The sequence below is a fragment of the Monomorium pharaonis genome, chromosome 2 (genome assembly GCF_013373865.1).
Source record: "Monomorium pharaonis isolate MP-MQ-018 chromosome 2, ASM1337386v2, whole genome shotgun sequence".
Classification (NCBI taxonomy): domain Eukaryota; kingdom Metazoa; phylum Arthropoda; class Insecta; order Hymenoptera; family Formicidae; genus Monomorium; species Monomorium pharaonis.
Window position 1 is genome coordinate 32,960,713 of NC_050468.1, and position 20,264 is coordinate 32,980,976.

At 30.3% G+C, this 20,264-nt stretch overlaps 4 protein-coding genes across 5 annotated transcripts; 3 read left to right on the top strand and 1 right to left on the bottom strand.

Moving 5' to 3' along the window:
* The first annotated feature begins 37 nt into the window (after positions 1 to 37).
* Positions 38 to 7,885, top strand: LOC105828726 (coiled-coil domain-containing protein 39). The gene is made up of 12 exons (XM_036283467.1): positions 38 to 125; positions 893 to 1,090; positions 1,902 to 2,327; positions 2,998 to 3,219; positions 3,830 to 4,021; positions 4,179 to 4,394; positions 4,633 to 5,016; positions 5,133 to 5,387; positions 5,682 to 6,164; positions 6,499 to 6,711; positions 6,780 to 7,071; positions 7,740 to 7,885. Exons 2-12 carry the CDS (start codon positions 989 to 991, stop codon positions 7,856 to 7,858), a joined length of 2,904 nt encoding a protein of 967 aa, XP_036139360.1. The 5' UTR covers positions 38 to 125; positions 893 to 988; the 3' UTR covers positions 7,859 to 7,885.
* A 28-nt stretch (positions 7,886 to 7,913) lies between these two features.
* LOC105836720 (S-formylglutathione hydrolase) lies at positions 7,914 to 10,288 on the top strand. Of its 2 annotated transcripts, XM_036283469.1 has the most exons (5): positions 7,914 to 8,184; positions 8,595 to 8,665; positions 8,800 to 9,177; positions 9,246 to 9,471; positions 9,759 to 10,288. In XM_036283469.1, the coding sequence occupies exons 1-5, from the start codon at positions 8,089 to 8,091 to the stop codon at positions 9,936 to 9,938; spliced, it is 951 nt and encodes a 316-aa protein (XP_036139362.1). In that variant the 5' UTR covers positions 7,914 to 8,088; the 3' UTR covers positions 9,939 to 10,288. The 2 variants fall into 2 exon arrangements, with proteins under 2 accessions (XP_036139362.1, XP_036139363.1); XM_036283470.1 differs by lacking the exon at positions 7,914 to 8,184 and having other exon boundaries at positions 8,509 to 8,665; positions 8,761 to 9,177.
* LOC105836719 (presenilins-associated rhomboid-like protein, mitochondrial) lies at positions 10,156 to 14,082 on the bottom strand. Its single transcript, XM_036283468.1, has 8 exons — positions 13,875 to 14,082; positions 12,704 to 12,881; positions 12,091 to 12,192; positions 11,858 to 12,023; positions 11,531 to 11,751; positions 10,912 to 11,013; positions 10,709 to 10,806; positions 10,156 to 10,492 (listed from the first exon to the last, which is right to left on the bottom strand). The coding sequence occupies exons 1-8, from the start codon at positions 14,042 to 14,044 to the stop codon at positions 10,396 to 10,398; spliced, it is 1,134 nt and encodes a 377-aa protein (XP_036139361.1). The 5' UTR covers positions 14,045 to 14,082; the 3' UTR covers positions 10,156 to 10,395.
* Positions 14,083 to 14,174: 92 nt separating this feature from the next.
* Positions 14,175 to 19,837, top strand: LOC105836721 (putative peptidyl-prolyl cis-trans isomerase dodo). The gene is made up of 3 exons (XM_012680952.3): positions 14,175 to 14,354; positions 15,078 to 15,290; positions 16,152 to 19,837. The coding sequence occupies exons 1-3, from the start codon at positions 14,300 to 14,302 to the stop codon at positions 16,370 to 16,372; spliced, it is 489 nt and encodes a 162-aa protein (XP_012536406.1). The 5' UTR covers positions 14,175 to 14,299; the 3' UTR covers positions 16,373 to 19,837.
* The last annotated feature ends 427 nt before the right edge of the window (positions 19,838 to 20,264 follow it).

Here is a 20,264-nt window from a genome sequence, read left to right on the forward strand (position 1 = left end):
AATCGTAGATATGCGCTATCGGAGCCGAAGGTCGCCAGATGACGCCAGCGTCACTCTTGCGGTCTCTTAACTCTTTTCTTCCTACATGCCTACATCTGATATTTACAGTTGGAAAATATAACGGGGTATAGAATTTAATCGCAAAAAATTAAAAAGAGAATAATACAAAATAAATCAATTTAATTAAAAAAAATTTTATATAAAAAACGTAACGCTGCTTTACCAAAATAAGGAAAATAAACAAATAATGACTTTAACCTAAACCTAAACGCTATATTTCATTATATTGGTAGAATTTTTTACATAAAATTTTTTTTATTTTAATTAAACTTTTTTTCATTTTGTATTATTGCCTTTTTAATTCTTCGAATAATTAAATTATTTGCTTTAGTTAAGTTTGCTGATCTAGCCATGGAACAAATTTTATATATTATATTAATTTTTAATTTTATTTTTTTACATAAATGGAATACAATTAAGAAAAGTTTCTTTAATGATATTTTTCATAAAACGATTGTAGCGTAATCAATCTTCCTTTACAGTCCATTTTTCATTTTTCAATTGCGTAATGATTGATAATAGAATTGTATAAACAATTCTTAAGAATTGCTACAAAATATATTAGATAAATCATTATTGTAAAAGAAATATTATATTAACAATAAGATATATATAGCTGACAAAATCAAATTATAAATTTCTTACAGAACATTTAGAATTTTAATTAACTTATATAATTTTATAGAAAGAGAGAAAAAGATCATAAAAGTTACTAAATTCTCTAATGTAATTAGATAACTGAAAATAAAATTAAAAATACTCTTTTTTTCTATTTCGTATTTTCGACTCAAAAGTGGATTTCCTTTTGCGCATGTGTCGGCGGTCACTATAGCTACCAAATACAAACGTCGCCGCGTTGGGTTGGATGTTGGATCTCGCCACTGTCATAAATTGTCACGAACGATTTAGCGGTTGATTATTACGACACATGGAGACGAGTAATATAGACGTGATTCTAAGCCAGCTGGGATGGCAGGACGGCTTCCGAATTCCCGTAGCTAACGAGGAGAATAAACGTCTGGAAGAAGAAGTAAAAAACAGGAGCTAGAGTCTCGACTTGATTATATCTTCGACTTCGACTGAACTCTAATCGACTCGGCAATTAATTCAACAGAATAAACGACAGAATTGCAGAACAAAAATTTTAATTATATATATAATTTGTTATTTTTAATATAATTATACTTTCTTTATTTGAAATTACAGATTGGCAATTCTTTTTGTGCTAATAAAATATTACTGTTACTTAACGAGTTAATCGCTGTTTAAGTTAGTCAGGGTTTGATTGAAGTCACTCTTGTACGAATAATTCTTTTCTCGATTCATTAGAAAAGTTGCTGAAACAATTTTTTAGCGAAAACGTGATAATACAAAATATTTTGAATAATTTTGGCAATAATAAACAAACGTATAAAATATATTCAATAACGGGTATATTTCTATTAGGAGAAAATAAGAAATTGCAGTTGTTATAATCTAATAAGAATTAAATATGATTGTAAAATAATTATACCTATTTTTATGGACAAAGAAAGATTTTGTTTTAAGACATCTTTGATTTGCATACTTATATATGCAAATATAAGCAAAAATTATTTTTGAGATGTTTTGGAAATTAAAGAGATTTTATTATTTTTTATACATATTTATGTATATTTATCACAATTGAGTATCTTTACACTTAATTAATAAAGCAAAAAGTATAATTATCATTTCTATAATTATAATATGACAATTATCATATAAAGTAATTACATTATACGATAATGAATAAAAGTTAATTTAATTAAAAGAATTAATTTAAAAGAAATAAACGCATTCTAAAAATTTGCTGTCCCTAGGTTGCTAGAAAGACAAAGCATAAAATTTCATTAAATGCAAGGTTGGAGAACCTCGAAGAACGGTTAAAGATGATCAGAAAGCACACTAGTGATCTGACTATGCGGCATGACTTCAATCAAAAGTTAATCACTGAACATTCGGTCCAGCTGGAGACAGAGGATCATCTGTATCGATTAAGCGGCAACACCGAATCATCTTTGCGCCAAGAAGCGCGCGAATTTGAGAAAGAATGGGCGGACGTGAATTACAGAGTATCAAGCGTAGAAAAAGAGCTGATTAAAATGACGAGAAAACTGGTCGAAGCAAAACAAATAGTCCAATTCGACGAGGATAGCTTACGCAAATGGGAGGAGATGCTTGCACGGAAGGAGGAGGATAATCAACTGATAGAAGATTACATGAAGCAGGATACACAAAAATATAAGGTATAACAATTAGAATATATGATATAAAAATAATATTGTGTCAAAATGATATTCAGAATCACATATAAATATTCTCATGGGAGCATTACAAGAAATTATTTTGGTTTACACTCTTATAAATATTTAACTTTGTCTTTTTACTTTATTTTACATATTAAAGAGAAAAATAAATTTAGAATAGAAATATTTCAATTTACTAAAATTTTTTTAGCAATCAAAAATTTTCTTAAGTACTTATTATATTTTAATTTTTACATTAATTCTTACATTCATACCTCTGGATAGTAATGTGTCTTCATTGTTGTTGGTATATTACTTGCGTTATAAAGTGTATTGCTACTGTAATTACAGCAGCTGAGTTTATATTTGTCGACAAATTGGTGTTATTACAATTTGGGGTAGCAATTTTCCAGCAATTTTGAAATTATTATTATCAAAATTCGTACTTGTACCGTAACATTACCATAATAATTATAGCATTCTCTAAAATATTTAATAATTGTATAATATGATATTAGGTGATATATATTTAGAAGTTAAAAATATATCAAATTTGATTTAAAATGATAATAAAAATAAGTGAAAGGTTTTTTGATTCAGATTTCTTTATATAAGAAATTTTACTGTTACATAATACATTATAGTTACAGGAGTATAATTTGATCTGTAGGAATTGGAGCAGAAACGGCAGAAACTCAGCATGGAACTTGAGATTTATCGTCAAGCTATAGTCAAAACCGTCGACGAAGTACAAGAGATGGAGATCGTTTTAGACCGTACAACAAAACTGTATATGGAAGCGTTAAAAGAACGCAAACAAATGATAAATCAGTGGACGCAAAGCGTTAACGTTCTACGCCAGAGGGACAACGATATACAAAATAGTCTAAAAGTACGAATATTGGTTTCTACAATTTTGTATCAAGTATAAGCAGAGTTGGGTAGTCACTAATAAAAAAAGTTTTATTGCAGCAATGTCACGGTTACATATTGGTGTTTGCTGGGAATTAGTTAATTTTTTAAATTTCAACTAGTTATTTTTAAATCACAAACTGTAATTTATTAATTTTTCTCGTAAATTAATAATATACCTATTTAAAAGGAAGAAAATTATAAAAGAAAAAATATATTGCCATAAAAAATAATATTTTTTTGTTATTTCATATAAATTTATGTAAACAAAATATTAAATTTATTTATAAAATGAATTTAATATTTTGTTTATTTATAAAATAATATTATATAATACATTTATTTATAAAGTATATAGTGTAATGTTTTGTTACTTAGATTTGATTTTTGTTAAACATTACAACATTCTAATTTAATATTAATAATAATTTTTTAAATTAACATTTAACTTAATTTTAACACAACTTTTAAATGAGTTAATTTTTTGGTCAACTTATAATATAATTAAAATAATTTTATAAGCCATTAACTTAAAAATGTTAACTTACTCAATTCTCCCCTGTCCGAGTATAAAATATAAATCGTTACAGGAAATTGAAACGTTGCGAGAGATCAGCAGGGAAAAAAAGAGCAATCTTGAAGAAGTACAGCAATTTTTAAAGGATCAAGTTGTAAACAATAAGGAGCTAGAGGAGTTGATTAAACAATCGGAAAAGGAACTTGGCTCAGTCCAAGAAAAGCGCCGTAAAATTACAGAGACGATTGACATCTACGATGTCGAGGTAAAGGCGATAGAAGAAAAATTAGATTATATTTTCCACAAAATTATAAGTCTAGTTGTGTAAATTATTGTGTGCTAATTTAACGTAACTACTTTATCTACCTGTCTTTCTCAACTTTACTAAATAATTATGCATTTATAAAAAATTATTGAGATAGCTTCGTACTCAGAAGAAATTAGTAGGGGAATTGGCACGTCGTACAAAGCAAATTAGAGTCAATACGAAACGCAAAAGAATCGAGATCGAGAACAAGCATATAAAGGTGGACGATTGCAAAAAGCGAATTAACGATTTAATGACGACTTTGGAAGAGATTGAAAATCAAAAGTTAAACGTCGAGGAAAGAACGAAACGTTTGGAAAAAATGATCGAGGTATATCTTTATTATATATTCAATTATAAGATATATATTTTTTATTTTAGATATATATATATATATATATATATATATATATATATATTTCTGTTATGTATTACTATTATGAAGAAATAGATCAATTTTCAAGATGCTAACAAAAACCATTTAAATTAAAAAAATTGATTTCAATATATATAACAAGAGATTTTTTTGAATAGAGGAAAAAGTAACTTATTTGAGTAACTCCTTTCAGGACGATGAGAAACGAAGATCCGCTATCGTCAAGGAATTGAATCGTTTGCAAGCCGCGATTTTACGTACAACGAAGAAGATTGTAGAATTGGAGAGTGAAAGAAAGATTCTGCAGATGGAAATGCAGGGCGAACACAAGAAGGTTGATCTGTTCAATACCTTGTTCTTAAAGGAGAGCAAACTTCTAGAGGAGAAGAAGGAAGCTCTTTATCAAGTGGACTTCAGTCTGCAAAAGTGCGAGATGAAGCTTGAACGTATCAGAGGACACGAACACGACAAGAGTGAAGTCGAGAGGAAACAAACGAGAATCGAAGAGTTGCAGACTACATTGAAAGAAAAAACTGCCACATCTAAGTTACTGCAAACTCAAATCGTCAATTTAGAGGTGAAATCTAATATATTTTATATATTTTTTACAGCGCGTAAAATATTAATTGGCCAAAATAATTGATAATAAAATTTATTCGAATAAAAATACTTAATCCTGATTTTTATCTATAGCATGATATGAGAAAAGTATCCAACTGCTTGTCGAACGAAAATGAAGAACTTGAACGATTACGAAGCAAAAAGCAGGACCTGTTGTTGCTATTAGATGGAGGCGAAAAGCGATTGAAGATTGCGCAATCCCGAAATGAAGAAAGACAAGTGGAAGAAAATATAATGCGCCTTCGGGTGTCGCAGCTCGAGCGAATGACGTCGAACGTGAGCGATAAAGTCTATGATTTGGAGAAGTACCGTCTTCATCTCGAAGCTGTAAGTTATTTCCAGACTCACTTTGTTAGAATGAACAAAATTAACTATAATCTATATATATATATATATATATATATAATTTATATAATTTATATAATAAAATCGATTACATTTGATGCAATAGTAAATTGTAAAGTCCTACCTCATTTATCTCCATTTCTTTTATAGACAATTACATCGAAATAATTACAAATAAGAAAGGAAAAATTATTAATTTGTTACCAAATAAATTTTTCAAACTCTCAAATTTCTATCTTATTTCAATAATTATTAATCATTCATTTATCTTCGTAGGCGCTTAAGGAACGCGCGGCAGAGATTGCGGCGCAGAAAGAGGCACTCACCGTGCAGAAGAGGATCGCCGGTAACGAGTGCTCGGAGCTGCGCGCCGCTATTTCCGAGAGGAAGAGCAGGATACGGCAATTGCAAGCGCGATACGACAGCGGCATCGCGACGATGGGCGCCACCCCAGACGGGGTGACGATGAGCACCGCGTACTTGAAGATACAAAGCGCTCAAGAACGATACATGCTGCGAGAGCAAGGCGACAAGCTGGACGAAGCTATCAGGCGAACCGAGCAGGAAATACGTAGCATGGAGAACACGTTGCGGGTGGTGAACGTATGCAATGACAAGTACAAGGACAGTATAAGCGCGGTTGATCAAGACGCACCCGAATGGACGCAGCAGAAAAGACTTGACGAGCAGATGCATAACGCGCGACAGAACCTATTGCAAAAGCAAACGCAGCTGCAACGTTTGTTCGATGAACTGCAGGTATTTTGCACACACTAGAGCCTTCTTATATTTATAAAAAAATCGACACGATAAAAAGTTACATAAATAAAATGGTACTTATATCGTGACAGAAGTTGTATGCGTTTGAACAAAATAATAGAAATAAATGAAAAATAAAAATTGTGTGTGCAACAAAATTGTGTATTTTAGTTATATATTATTTCTGCACCATGAAAGATTTCTGTTAAATATTTAGTGTGTGCCAAGTGTTAAACTAAGCGTACTGAGTAAATTTAATTATACTAAAAGTAATAATAATAATATAAATTTAATTAATAATATAAAGTATCAATAAATCAATTTTATCGGGCAGAAAGCGCAGAATAATTATATTCAATTGCTCAACGATATCGAGAAGGCAAAGGAAGAAAAGGAAAATAAAGAACGTTACTTATCGAGTATTGAGAAACAGACTACGGAACAAGGAGAGAAGATCTCCAGAGCAGATAAGAGCCTGCGTAAAGCACAGAAGGACATACAAAATTTATATATCTCTAAGAGGGATGACACTGTGCTTCTGCAACAAGTAGGTGACAAATGATAAAAATCTACTGTAAATGCTCCTTGACGATTTTATCTTGAGATGTTTTCCAGAGGGAAGTGGAGCTGCGAGAGCTTCAAGAGCAAAACGCATTGGTTCTTCAGGACATCGCGGAGTTCACGATTCGCCACGTGGAGGCCGAGGCGTATGTTAAAAAATTGCTGATGGCCAAAGACATCGAATTACCAACCTTTCCTCCATCAATTAAATCGCCTATTAGTCCTTGCGGTAGTTCCACAGGCTCGATAGATCAGCCTTTGAAAAGCACGAGTCGTATGAGCGCTTTTACGTCGTCGAGAGAGAGTATTGGCAGCGTAGTTAAAATAGAGCTGCAATTTGAGGAGCGTGAGTGTATTAGATTTAAAAATTATTGAGATTTAAAGTAGTTTTATTACGTAGGATGGATGTTTAAGAAAAATCCATTTAAATTTTACATTTTTTTGTTTTTTTTCCTCACAATACAGATATAGAGCCCTGGCGTTAGGTGTCAAGATGATTAATTGAAAAACATAGTCTACATTATGATAAGCGTCGAGTTATAGTATTGCAGAAGTGAAAATTTTCAAATTTAACAATTTAAATAATTTTTTTAAATCGAAGTGACCGGCAACATAAAAAAAATTTTTTTACTGTTTAAAGAATATATTGGAAAATTTTTATGAAAAATCTCAGGTACATAAGTTAAAAAAATACGAACTTAAAGAGTTGTAAAAGAATCTACGTTTCATGTGCAATGTTTAACAATCTATAGTTCATTTAATCTTTCTCACAGAAATAGCTGGTAACCGATTTAAGAAATATATAAATAATATCCGAACAAAATATTATATCAAAAAATTGAACTTTATTTCAGGATTTTTGTTTGACGATAAAACTACTTTGAATATCTCTCTATACTTTTCTTTAGACATTTATATGGTCAAAATGATTAGAAAGAGAAAGAAGAAAATTCCAATAAAATTGATTTTTATTGTAGTTCAATAATTATTAATTCGTATTTTATTTGATTTTAGCAGCAGGCAACGCATCGAAAAAAACTATGAAGCGTGATCCTGCATCCAAAGGATCTCTCGCTTTGCCGAAGCGATCTACTATCTTATACGAAAAGCAACAATCGCAGAAAAAATCGTGATAATAGTTTTGACAATGTAATAATTAAGATTAGGCAACGATAGATCTCACCTACACAACTCTGTCACAAGCATATCTGTTTTCTTATTCCTCTATTTATAACAAAAAAAATATCAAATGCGATAATATGTAAGTAATTATCGTATCAAGAAAGTGTTATCGCACCACGTTGTAAACACGTGCGCATGAAAGTTCTCGAAAATAACGATTGTACTGTATATCTTTTTTTTAATGTTAAAAGTAACATATTGCATCTCTTGTAAGTTCACAAGCAGCTCGGTCAAATCCGCAAGTATATCGTCCGCATATTTCGGAGATAGATATAAAGTAAGTAAAGCCTTCTGAAAAAATTAGAAGATGGTTTGTACTTGTGAAATAGTAATGTCTTATACAAAAAGATTTTATATATTAATTTTCTTGGTTTTCTATATTTTTTGCAAATAATTAATGAATCTTCTTGAAGCATATATTTATTATTTATATCGCTCTAAGCTTTTTGTGAAAATATTATGTTAAATTATGTACTGTTAATTATATTTGCATTTGTAATAATTATGTCAAAGGGATATTGATGGTCTATATATATATCTACTATTCTACTTAATCATCCTTTCTCTAACCTAATCCTATCTGATTCTAACCTTTGCGCAACCTATTTGTATCGGCTTGTCGGCGAATAAAATATTCAATTAGATATAAGACAGTATTGCTTATCAAGGTTTCAATATAATTTTCAGATGTCTGGATTAACAGAAGTTGAGAGCAGTAAAGTTTTCGGAGGATGGCAGAAGGTGTATACACACAACAGGTAAATATACAAAATATACGATTTATACGTAGTAAAAGAAAAGTATTAGGAATCCCTAAGGATTTATGTTCCTAAATTTATTTTGAAATATTTAGCACATACTGAAAGAAAATACGATTGTGATGGTTTGACAGTACAGAATTGGGATGCCAGATGAGATTTGCTGTCTATATACCACCGCAGGCTGAGAAGGAGCTGGTACCAGTTATCTACTGGTTGTCCGGTCTCACTTGTACCGAAGCTAATTTCAGTCAAAAGGCTGGAGCACAGAAACACGCTGCAGATCATGGCGTGTTCCTCGTCATACCCGACACCAGTCCAAGAGGATTGAATATTCCTGGCGAGGATGACAGCTATGACTTTGGGACTGGCGCGGGATTCTATGTGGACGCGACATGCGAACCATGGAAAAAGAACTATAGGATGTACAGCTATATCACCAAAGAATTGTCAACTTTGATCAACAAGGAATTTCCAATTTTGCCATCTAGACAGTCCATAATGGGCCATAGGTACAAAAAATAATTTGCAGAAACATTTTGAAATATCTTTAAAATGCTTCGTCTTTTCTTTTGTTCAGTATGGGAGGACACGGCGCTCTAATTTGCACCCTCAAAAACCCTGGACAGTTCAAGACAGTCTCAGCTTTTGCACCCATATGTAATCCAATCTTGTGTCCATGGGGAAAGAAAGCCTTCTCAGGATACCTGGGTGGCTCAGAGGATAATGCAGTATGGAAGGAATGGGATGCCACGGAACTCGCAAAAAAATATAATGGTCCACCTTTGGACATTTTAATTGATCAGGTTAATTCTAATAATTTTTAATTGCTAACACACATGTATACATGTATTTTATCTCTAACATATGTTTATATTCACTCTAGTGCATTTGACTTTTTTATCTATTTCCATTAATGCAAATTAACTTTGATTTCAATTTAACTTGCTCTTTATCTTCTCTTGTAGTTCTAAGAATTAGAAAAAGTTAAAATGAGATCAAAATTAATCTATGTTGATAGAAATAAACATTAATTTTTTACATAATTTAAATTCATAATTGTGTATAACAAAATTTATTAATGAAAATATAGGGCAAGGAAGACAAATTCTTAAAAGATCAATTATTACCAGAGAATCTACTAAATGCTGCGAAGGATAACGGCATCGCGCTTACTCTCAGATTTCAAGATGGTTATGATCACAGCTACTATTTTATAACCACATTTATTGAAGATCACTTCAAGCATCATATGAAATATCTTAAAAGTTAGAGGTCTGTATCCACACACACACACACACACACACACACATACACACACGATTGTTTTTATTGTTAAAAACATTAGGACTTTGATATAATCATAATTTACATTTTTACAAGATTTATTCTTTTACGCCTATATATGTATAATGGAGATTATATATTGAAATAAATTTAAGATACTTAAAAAGATTACTTGTTTTCAAATGAGTCAATAAAACTTTGCATAGTGTTAATATAAATTCTATATTTCTCGTATTGTTTTTTTTAAGGGGCGATAAATTTATATTTTTTTCATCACATGTAAAAAGAGTATAAATAACACAATCTATAGTCTGTATCTTAAATTTTTTTAGCAAATTTATCCTTGATAATCAAAATTTTACACTTTATGCATAAAATATAATATTCTTTCTATAAACAATATAATAAATTAAAATTTAGATTTAGAAAAAAAAAGAGAACTATTATTGTGATCTTCGAGGTTCACGGAGCTCGTGCCAGAAAGTCAAAAGGGGTTCCCGTTTCTGCCAAATATAAGCGCTGCCCCATGCTTGCCAGAATCTACAATTTTCAGAAAAAAAAAAAAACAATTTATATTATCTTTTGACAAACTGAAACTATTTTACTAGAAAAATTATCTAGTGCTATTCATTTTTAAAATGTGAGTATTTATGTAGATATTTTACTTTTTTTGAATTCCTAAAATATACGTGCATAAGTTGCATATTTTATATAAGAATTGTATTTTGAATTACACACAAGTATAATCAAACTCACATTCCGAATAACGCACCACCTAAATGCGCAGCATGATCAAAATATTTCCATCTTAAGATACAACCAACAGTATCCAAAGCTATTAATCCTTTGAGTGCCTAAGTAAAAAATTTAATAAATATGATTATATCACAAAAATATATATAATACTATTTTCTGTTATTGCATTTATTCTTAAAATTTGAATAAAATGGGATACTTACCATACCCGCAGTAAATGTGAACATTGGAAGGAAAATGATACTGAGTCGTATATCAGGATATTGTGTGCAAACAAATCCAATAATACCCAAAATCGCTCCTGACTAAAATTTAAAAAAATTGTTGAAAGTTGAAATTATAACGGTAGATCTCTAATAGAAAAATACACAAGATCTGTTCTTTTTACCCAAACTTCTTGTGTTCATAATTTTTCCTTTTTCCTTCCAATGAGAAAAGAAAAGGAAGAAAGATAAATTTTTTTCTAAGGTTCAATGGAAGGAGAAATCTTATAGATACTTATTAGCATTAAAAATATTAAATTGTCAATTTAATTTGTAACATTACATAATCAAGCTAAAGAACTGTATTTGAAGACTGTCAAAAATTGGTCGTTGTTCATATGTACTAATTTTAAACAATAAATTATGCATGCGAACATCCAGTATTGGCTCATAACAAGGATATTAAATATATCTTTTTAATTTTTAAAAGCAAAAAGCTCAGCTAAAAAGAACAGGCGTATAGACATACAAAAAATCTATCACATATTTTTAGAAAATTTTCAAAATATATACAATACATAAAATGTTTACTACTCTTCAAAATAAAGTTAGTAGTTACCGCTCCTAGAGAATAGCCTGGTATTCTAAACACAGTTTTATACACGTTACTAACGAAGCTGGAAATCACTCCACTCGATAAATACAGAGCCACAAATTGCTCCTTCCCCAATGCCGCCACAGCTATTGTGCTGAAGCTGTGCAATACAAACATGTTTGCAGCCAGATGGAATAAGGAGTAATGTGAAAAAGTGGCGAGCACCATAGACCAGCATGACATACCTTAAAATGAGAATTGTCCTAATCAATGCTTATAAACAATTCAAAAAACAAATAATTGCTATGAGTTTTTGCGTTAGTTTTACTAGAGACTGCGAGTATCACTTACTGGAAGCTGGATTGACGGAAAAATAACGCACCATTGTTCTTTGCAATGCCGGCATTCGCCAAGCCAGGAATACAACTGCATTTATAAAACATATAGGTACAAATATCTTTTGTCCTTCAGTCAAATTTCGCCACCACGTCTCAATTTCGGCCCTCCATCCTGTTCGCTAACCAATGCATTATTGTATACATAAAAAAGTACATATATTGGATACTTTTCCAAATAATACTTACATTAACTCGAAACTGTCTGTAACGGTGAATTAATTGGTATGTCTGGTTTCTGATGCGCTCATACTCCCAAATTGCAGCACCCATTATGGAGGCTCCACTAAACTAATGAAACAAAATGTTAATATGATTGTTTATTTGAAGATACTTTAGAATCTCTGTGTGTGTGTGTGTGCGTGCGCGCGCGCGCGCGTCAAATAAAAATTTAATTAAAAAATATATTAATTTCCTCCTTTTTTTACTTTAAAATAAATGTTGATAATATTAGAAATAGAATTTAATTACATACAATTATGTATATGATATAAATATATAAAAAAATATATATATATATTACACACACACACACACACACACACACACACACACACACACACACACACACACACACACACACACACACACACACACACACACACACACACACACACACACATATTATAAATACTTATTTTGTTTTCAAGTAAAAAAAAAAGAAATTAATAATTTAATTTTTATATTTCAATTTTTAATTTCTTTTTTCATACACAAATGAAACATTATGGTTACAATTGCAAATTTTTTGTTTGTTTATTTTTAAAAGAGCTTGTAAGAAGAGCAAATTTTATTTATTTACCATGATGGTGAAACTAAGATGCTTTAATAACCGTGTAGGTGGTACAGTCCCAGACTCAACATAATTAGGAAAAGGAGACTCTGATCTGAAGGAGATCTGCGACTTCTTTAAGCTTCTTATTTGTCTATAGTGTAGTACTTGCATTTTGGGCCTGTAGTATTGCGCAGTTGTAAAGACACTACAATTTTATATAAAACACATTAGGATTTTAAATAAGTATATATTTCAAGTATAAAAAATTACAATATAATTATATAATATAATTTTTAACAAAGTATTTTTATTTTAGGAGATGAAGCATAGAATACAAAGAGAAGAAATGTTAAATATGAGTAAAAATATAATACATTATATATATATATATATATAATTTAATATATATATATATATATGTGTGTGTGTATATAACACCATTAAAATCATAAAAAAATCAATAATGATCATAGGATCTTATGGTCAATTTTATGTAATTTTCTATTTTTTTTAAATTGTGTGCTGTTATTGTAAGTTTTGAAACATAATTCTTAAAATGAATCAGAATAGTAGTATCACAATATTAAATTAATTATCAATTTAATAATATGTGAACAAGTGATTTTAACAAGTATTTATAAGATCTTCCCATTCTGTGTGAGATACTGTAACGAATTTATAAATTATAATTTTATAATTTTTATATGTATATTATGGAAAATATAAATTTAGCAAAGCTATTTTTAGCTGTTTTATCATTGTAAACATGAGTGACATCAAATTACAATAAATTAATTATAAATTATCTATTATGAATTATAATATTATTTTAAAATTCATTATAAATTCAATAGAATTATATCTTGTGTATCAGTTCTAAATTTATCTTTTAAAATATACATATGAGTCAAGAGATATAAATTAAGAATCATCTTATGTAGTAGCAAATATAAAGAGTGAGATAGTCTTGTATCAAAAGATAATATACTCCTTTATAAGATAATCTTTTAGCCAATCTTGCAGAAAGTTTCATCATAATTTTATACAAATAGAAAATCTCAGATTACTGGATGTTTGTTAGAAATATATGTTAGGTTTTTTTTAGGGACAAGGGAAAGAAGGTAAAAATAGTGAAATAGTGCAAGAAATTAAAAAAAAAGAGTAATGCCTCATAATAAAAATTAAAAGTCCGTCGCACCATCTGCTCGTGTCGCCTAAACGTAAAAGCGTCCTGGTCATCATGCTATCGGAATTTCTTGTGCGTCTGAAGAATGCATAAATGTTCCATGTACACGAAAGCAGCAAAATTTTGTCACGCAGGATCCAGGTAACCTCTCCAACCGCACATCTAACAAACCGAAGTGACATTCACTCCGTTTTCGCGTCAGTGCCGGCAGTGCCATCAGTGGTGATTCCGCTACAACGGACGTAAAGTCCCTGGTGAATTTCCGCTCCTCGCCGCCAGGGGATTGGCAGCACAGTTGGCAGCAGCTGCGCCGGCGCGCGCGATGTTCAGCGCGATGGCGGCGGCGTGTTGCGGCGTTTGACGTGCGTGCGGGCGAAGAGTGCCGGGGAAGAAGAGAGAGCGGCAAAACACAGGACTCCGAAAATACTACGGCGACAATGGCGGACGAAGAGCTACCAGCGGGATGGGAGAAACGCCTCAGCAGATCGACCGGTACGTCGAGGTGAATCGCAGATCCTCGCGGTCGCGATACCCCGGCGCGACGAACGACGGCGGCCACCCTTGAGAACGTTCGCGCTCCCAGGATCTCGTATTTCACCCTCGCCGTATGGCATTTCGCCGACGCCGATCAATTCGCCGCGTTCGATACCCTCGTTTCGCTGAGCGTTTCCCATGTCATACGCTCGTCCTCGATACATGCACCACCGATCGTGGTCGGTTAGGAATTTTTTTTTAAGCAATGAGAGATTGAGAGATCGAACGCCGGGCACAGTCGCAGCCGCATCTCTCCGGTTCGGAATGCGGCTGGAAAGACTATCCTGCGTAATCGTTATTATCTATTCAATTTTTTGTCAATACTTTGTCGATGTATTAATTTTAACTTGTATCGACATGCTAGTGAAATATCGGAGATATTAAATTAATTCCCTTAGAAGTTAATGCGCGATTATTTCAGATCAAATCTGGATGAAAATTAAATGTGAAACGTTAATTTGCAATTTATTATTTTGTGAAGTTATATTTAATATATTTTTTAACAGTTATTTACTGATTGCTGACTGGCAATAACTCTTAGATTTAATAACATTTAGATAATATATATTTAGATATATTTAGATTTATTTAGATATATATACAATAATAATATTATATTAATATTTTATATAATAATATTAATATTTAGTTTTCTACTTCAAATTAATGAAATTTTTGTAGGTCAACATTATTATTTAAATATTTATACCAAGGAAAGTCAGTGGGATAGGCCAGATAAACCAGCGGATCCATCTGGTAATGGCAAGCCAGATGGACCTGAAGAAGTACAGTGTTCTCATCTACTTGTGAAACATTCAGGTTCTCGACGACCTTCTTCTTGGCGAGAGGAGAACATTACTAGGTCAAAGGACGAAGCTCTCGAGTTGGTTAAATGTAAGTTAACATCTTTGCAATATTCTATCATTGACAATTATTTATTATCATATTGATTATCAGAAATATATATATCTAATATTGCTGCTACAAGCCAATTCTAAACATTTGTATATATAATTAATTATTTAAATTTACAACCACCAGTGTATATTGTGCGTCAATAAATTTGTCAATTTTGAAACACAGGGATTTAAGTAAGAGAAAGCTTTTATAGATGCTTGTTATCATTAAAGATATTAAATTGCTAATTAATTTAATTTGTAATATTACATATTTCAATTAAGAACTGTGTTTTGCAGCAATATATGCTGGTGATTGTAAATTTAAACAATTGTACACACAAACATCTAGTGACTTGTAGCAGATATCAGATATATATATATTTCTGATTTTAAGTCATTTGAGTTAACGATAAAAATTTCTTTTAACATATTGACCATGTAATATCAAATATTTTTTCTATTTATCGCTATATTTGTCCTATTGAACATCACTGTCCTAGGTAGGTTAAAGCTCCTAACTTTTATTACAATTGTAATTTTTATAGAGAAAATGGTTGTGTTTCTTGCTTAGTTTTTGTAGGTTTGAAATTTATTTATTGTTATGACTATTTGGAGATTTTTGTCTTCTGAGAGTCAATGCAGTTGGATTTGTTTAGTTCGTTATTATGAGATTCATTTATGTAAACTTTAATTCTGTCAAAGTGGAATTTTTTCCACTCAAAAATTTTTAATGTTATATAAGCGAGATAACAAAGCTCTGGAATTTGGATCTTTTTTGATAGGCAACTGCTTTAGCACTGAGTTATTCGGCATTTTTTATTGTTGCTGATTACTGTGAAAAATATCTTGTTAACAGCCTATAGAGAACAAATTGTGTCTGGTCAAGCAACGTTCGCTGAACTCGCCACCAAGTACAGCGATTGCAGTTCGGCAAAGCGCGGTGGTGATCTTGGACCTTTCAGTCGGGGCGCGATGCAGAAACCTTTCGAGCAGGCGGCGTTCGCGTTGAAAGTTGGCGAGTTGTCGTCGCCTGTACACACAGATAGCGGAATTCACATCATCCAACGAACTGCATAAGTCAGCTCAGCCTGAAACAAATTGCCGAGATACTTGGCGAGAAATTCTCTCTCTTTCCATCTCTCCCTCTTTTAATCTTATCGTTTACAAGTTCATGCTGTGGTGTTCTCCCAACATTCTATATACTGGCTGTTGCGGTTTACTTATTTCAATCGGAATTTAAAACTTTACACTTATTTAAGATTACAATTTCAAAAAGCATTTCTCTTTAGGTATATTTTTATCTATAGTATTTTTTAATAATGTAATTCCACTTTGCAATAAGATGATAATGAATTAACAGTGCAATCGAAGAAACGAGATATTAACATTTTAAAGACAGATTGCATGTTACAATGTTGTCATATAAGAGTGACAATGTTACATTAGAAGAAATATTTGAATGCATGTTTTTTGACAAATGTCATTATTTTACTCCAGGATGTAGCAAGTACGACTGTATTAATATGTTAATGTTAAATGTTTTCCCTGACCTGAAGGAAATTAAAATACTGATTGCATAATAAGATTACTGCTCAATAATTCTATTTGGGATTGGGATGAGATCACGCAAAATATTTAAAGAATATCAATATAATATTTAGTAATTAAGTTATACTATAACAATAATTATATATTGATTAGTCAACTCTTGATCTAATAGTAAAGCTTTTTATTATTTTTTGTATTTTAATAATTTGTATTCAAGTAAATTATAAAGATTAATTTGGTTATAATTATTAATCTAAAAACTTTTATCGCATGACCACAAAAAATTGTGATTAAGCTAAAAGTATATTTAATTTTTACGCAAACTTTTAAATGTATTGACAGTATCAATTTTTATCGCATGACTACAAAAAATTCTCTTTAAGCTAAAAGTATATTTAATTTTTACGCAAACTTTTAAATGTATCGATAGTATCAACTTTACGAAAAAATATATTTTATGTGTTCAAATTTAAAATACGTTGTATAAACTATGAAATATGTGATAAGTTTATTTTTTTGCTTTTTATCAATTTTTTATTATATATTAGCTGTATAAATTAATTCTCAGCCTTTTTAAAGAAAATACGTTGTTTAATTATAAAAAACGCTTATGTAGATGTTTTAAAATGATTTGTTGAGTGCAAGTGCAATTGTATGCTTTAATTGAATCTGATAAGGATTTTTTTCTTCAGTTTAAAACATTCTTCATCCTAGAAATTGAAATTGCTATTCTGAAACTTTTGGAACCACTTTTTACACGTGCTATAAGACACAGCACTGCTATAAGACAGCACTTTTATTTAAGACCGAGTAAATTATTTTCTTAGCCTTATTGGCATTCCTCTTTAGTTGGAACGCGAAAAGGAGACAGTATCTCTGATGCTGTTTTTCAAACGACATTCTACTGTTTCTTGAAGTTACATTAGCAGCACCGTTACAACTACTATACCTTGTTTTTGCCCAGTTGTTTCAACTTCTTGGGAAACTTATCTATCAGATAAATATATGTCTCTTTCTTTCTAAACAAATACAGATAGATAATAAGTCGGGTAAATTTCCCAATAAACTAAAACAATTGGCCCTTAAAGCTTAAGGGTGGCGTATTAAAATGACTATATAGCGAGAAAAAATATTTGAATAGGTGCTGCAGTTTATTAAATGCAGGGATTGAGAATTAACATTTGTACACCTAATAATTTTAACATACTTCAACATTTTAATTTTTATTTCTTTGTTTTATTTAGAAAATCATAGACATGTAAGTATTTTGGATATATAATGTTGGGGGAAAAAGAAAATCTGAGCAGCTGAAAAGATTGAAGGGACGTAAATCACATATTTCAAAAAAATACTATCTTTTAAGATTAACTTAAGTTTATTATCGTTAATGTAGCGTAGTATCAAGTGCTCACTTTAAATAAATGAATTATGGACACGAGAATAATAGATTGAAGAAATAATTTGAAGCGTTTCCACCACATCTATACATATGTTTCCATATTCTAAAAGACATAGATCTTTTGGAGATAGTCAATTTTGGAAATAGAAAATTTAAATGTAACCCTGTTACATGTAACTTATAATGTCATTACGAAAAAAAACAATGTGAGTTTAAAGTAAAATATAAATCTGTGCGATTTCAGGAGATCAATTTCAGTTTTCTTGCATGAATTAATATATATTACGTGTGAATTTTATTATACTTATAATTTTACAAAGTGATTTATATTTAAGTGAACATTAAACATACATGTAGCAGTGGAATAACATATATATTTTGAACTCTCACTTCAGCAAAACTTCAATTATAACTCTGAGATTTACTTGTAATCTTATGCTAGTGTAGTTAGATTTATTTCAATGATTCATATCGTTTTTCTCCTTTGATATCATCTATAAAACAGACGATAATACTCTGATTAATTGAGTTGTATATAAAATATAAGTTACAAGAAAATATTTGCTTTCAGCACACAGATTTAAAATAAGATTTTTTCAATTCGCCCAAATTAAAACTGCTAGAATATTCTTAAATAAGTTTATGGTTATTACCCTTAGAAGACAAAAGGATGCATATCAATCCAAACGAAATTCAAATTACACTCACTTTCACACATTTTTCGTGTTTCTTTTGCCTTAAGTGGATTTTTCGATACTTCTCTGACAAAAAACATTATGTTTATATATATCATCGTTTTCTTCGTAAAAAACGAAAAAAATGCACTACTTGATTATTAATTTACTGCTTGTAGAAAGGGTTGAGATCCCCGTTAAGTTTGGGATGATGTTTTACTCCGATTTTGTTTTTGAAGACAGATTCAGTTTTGTCTTCTAGGGTTAATATATGTATAATATTATATATAAGTCTGAAAGGATCGACATATTTATACGTATATGTATGTCGTAGCAGTCCATTTAGATAGAAATGCAATTACATACAATATAAAAGTCTCTTAATTTTTCCCCCTATTTATTACGTTTGCAGAACAAGACAAGAAATTATAAGGTGTAAAATTTTAAGCGAGAACAAAAGATGATTACTTAAACGAAAGAGCAATCTTTTGATATTTGTTAGAGTAAAAGTTTAAAATAATTCTGTCTCTTTTAGCATTAATGTGGGACGTTACCGGAGAGTATAAAAAAATACAAGAAAAATCGAAAACTCAAATTAAAATTACTTGCAATGTTATCGCAGATTGATAAATATAGCATGGCCATTATAATAATTCACGATTATACTTATGTTTAATTAAAAAATTAATTAAAAAATTCGGATTTTCTTGTAGGAAATAAATGTTACCATTGATGTTAATTGAAATATAATTCAACAATTCAAATATGGTACGACATTAACATGTGGATAATTATAATTACTATTGTTAATCAATAATCACTATTTACTGATTATACATCTAATTTTAATGTAGGAATATGAATTGTGATGATTGAGTGATGAAAATGGTCACCAAATAAAGATAATTAAGGAGAAGTTAATTATTTATTCGTCAATGGCTTTTATTAAAGAAAGATATATATACGTTCAACAACATTGAAAAGTGATGTCATATCTACATTTTGTGTCCGATTTATAATGATTTATTATCATTATTTCAAATTTTACATATCCAACATTTATCATGAAATTTATCATGAAAAATTATTAAATGTTTTTTTTGCAGCAGGCTTTCTTCTTAAAAAAAATAAGATGAAAATTTTGCACAATTAAATTATATCAAGATAGTGAAATTTTTTAAGTTTATATTCAACATGTTTAATTTAGAAATTTCGTTTTTTAAGAAATTTTTATTTTGAGAAATAAATAAATAATTAATACGTAATAATAATAGAGGCTTATAATAATTTATTGCAATATCAACAAATTGTAGTGCTTAAAACATCTTGTCAACAATTTGCTTTTTAA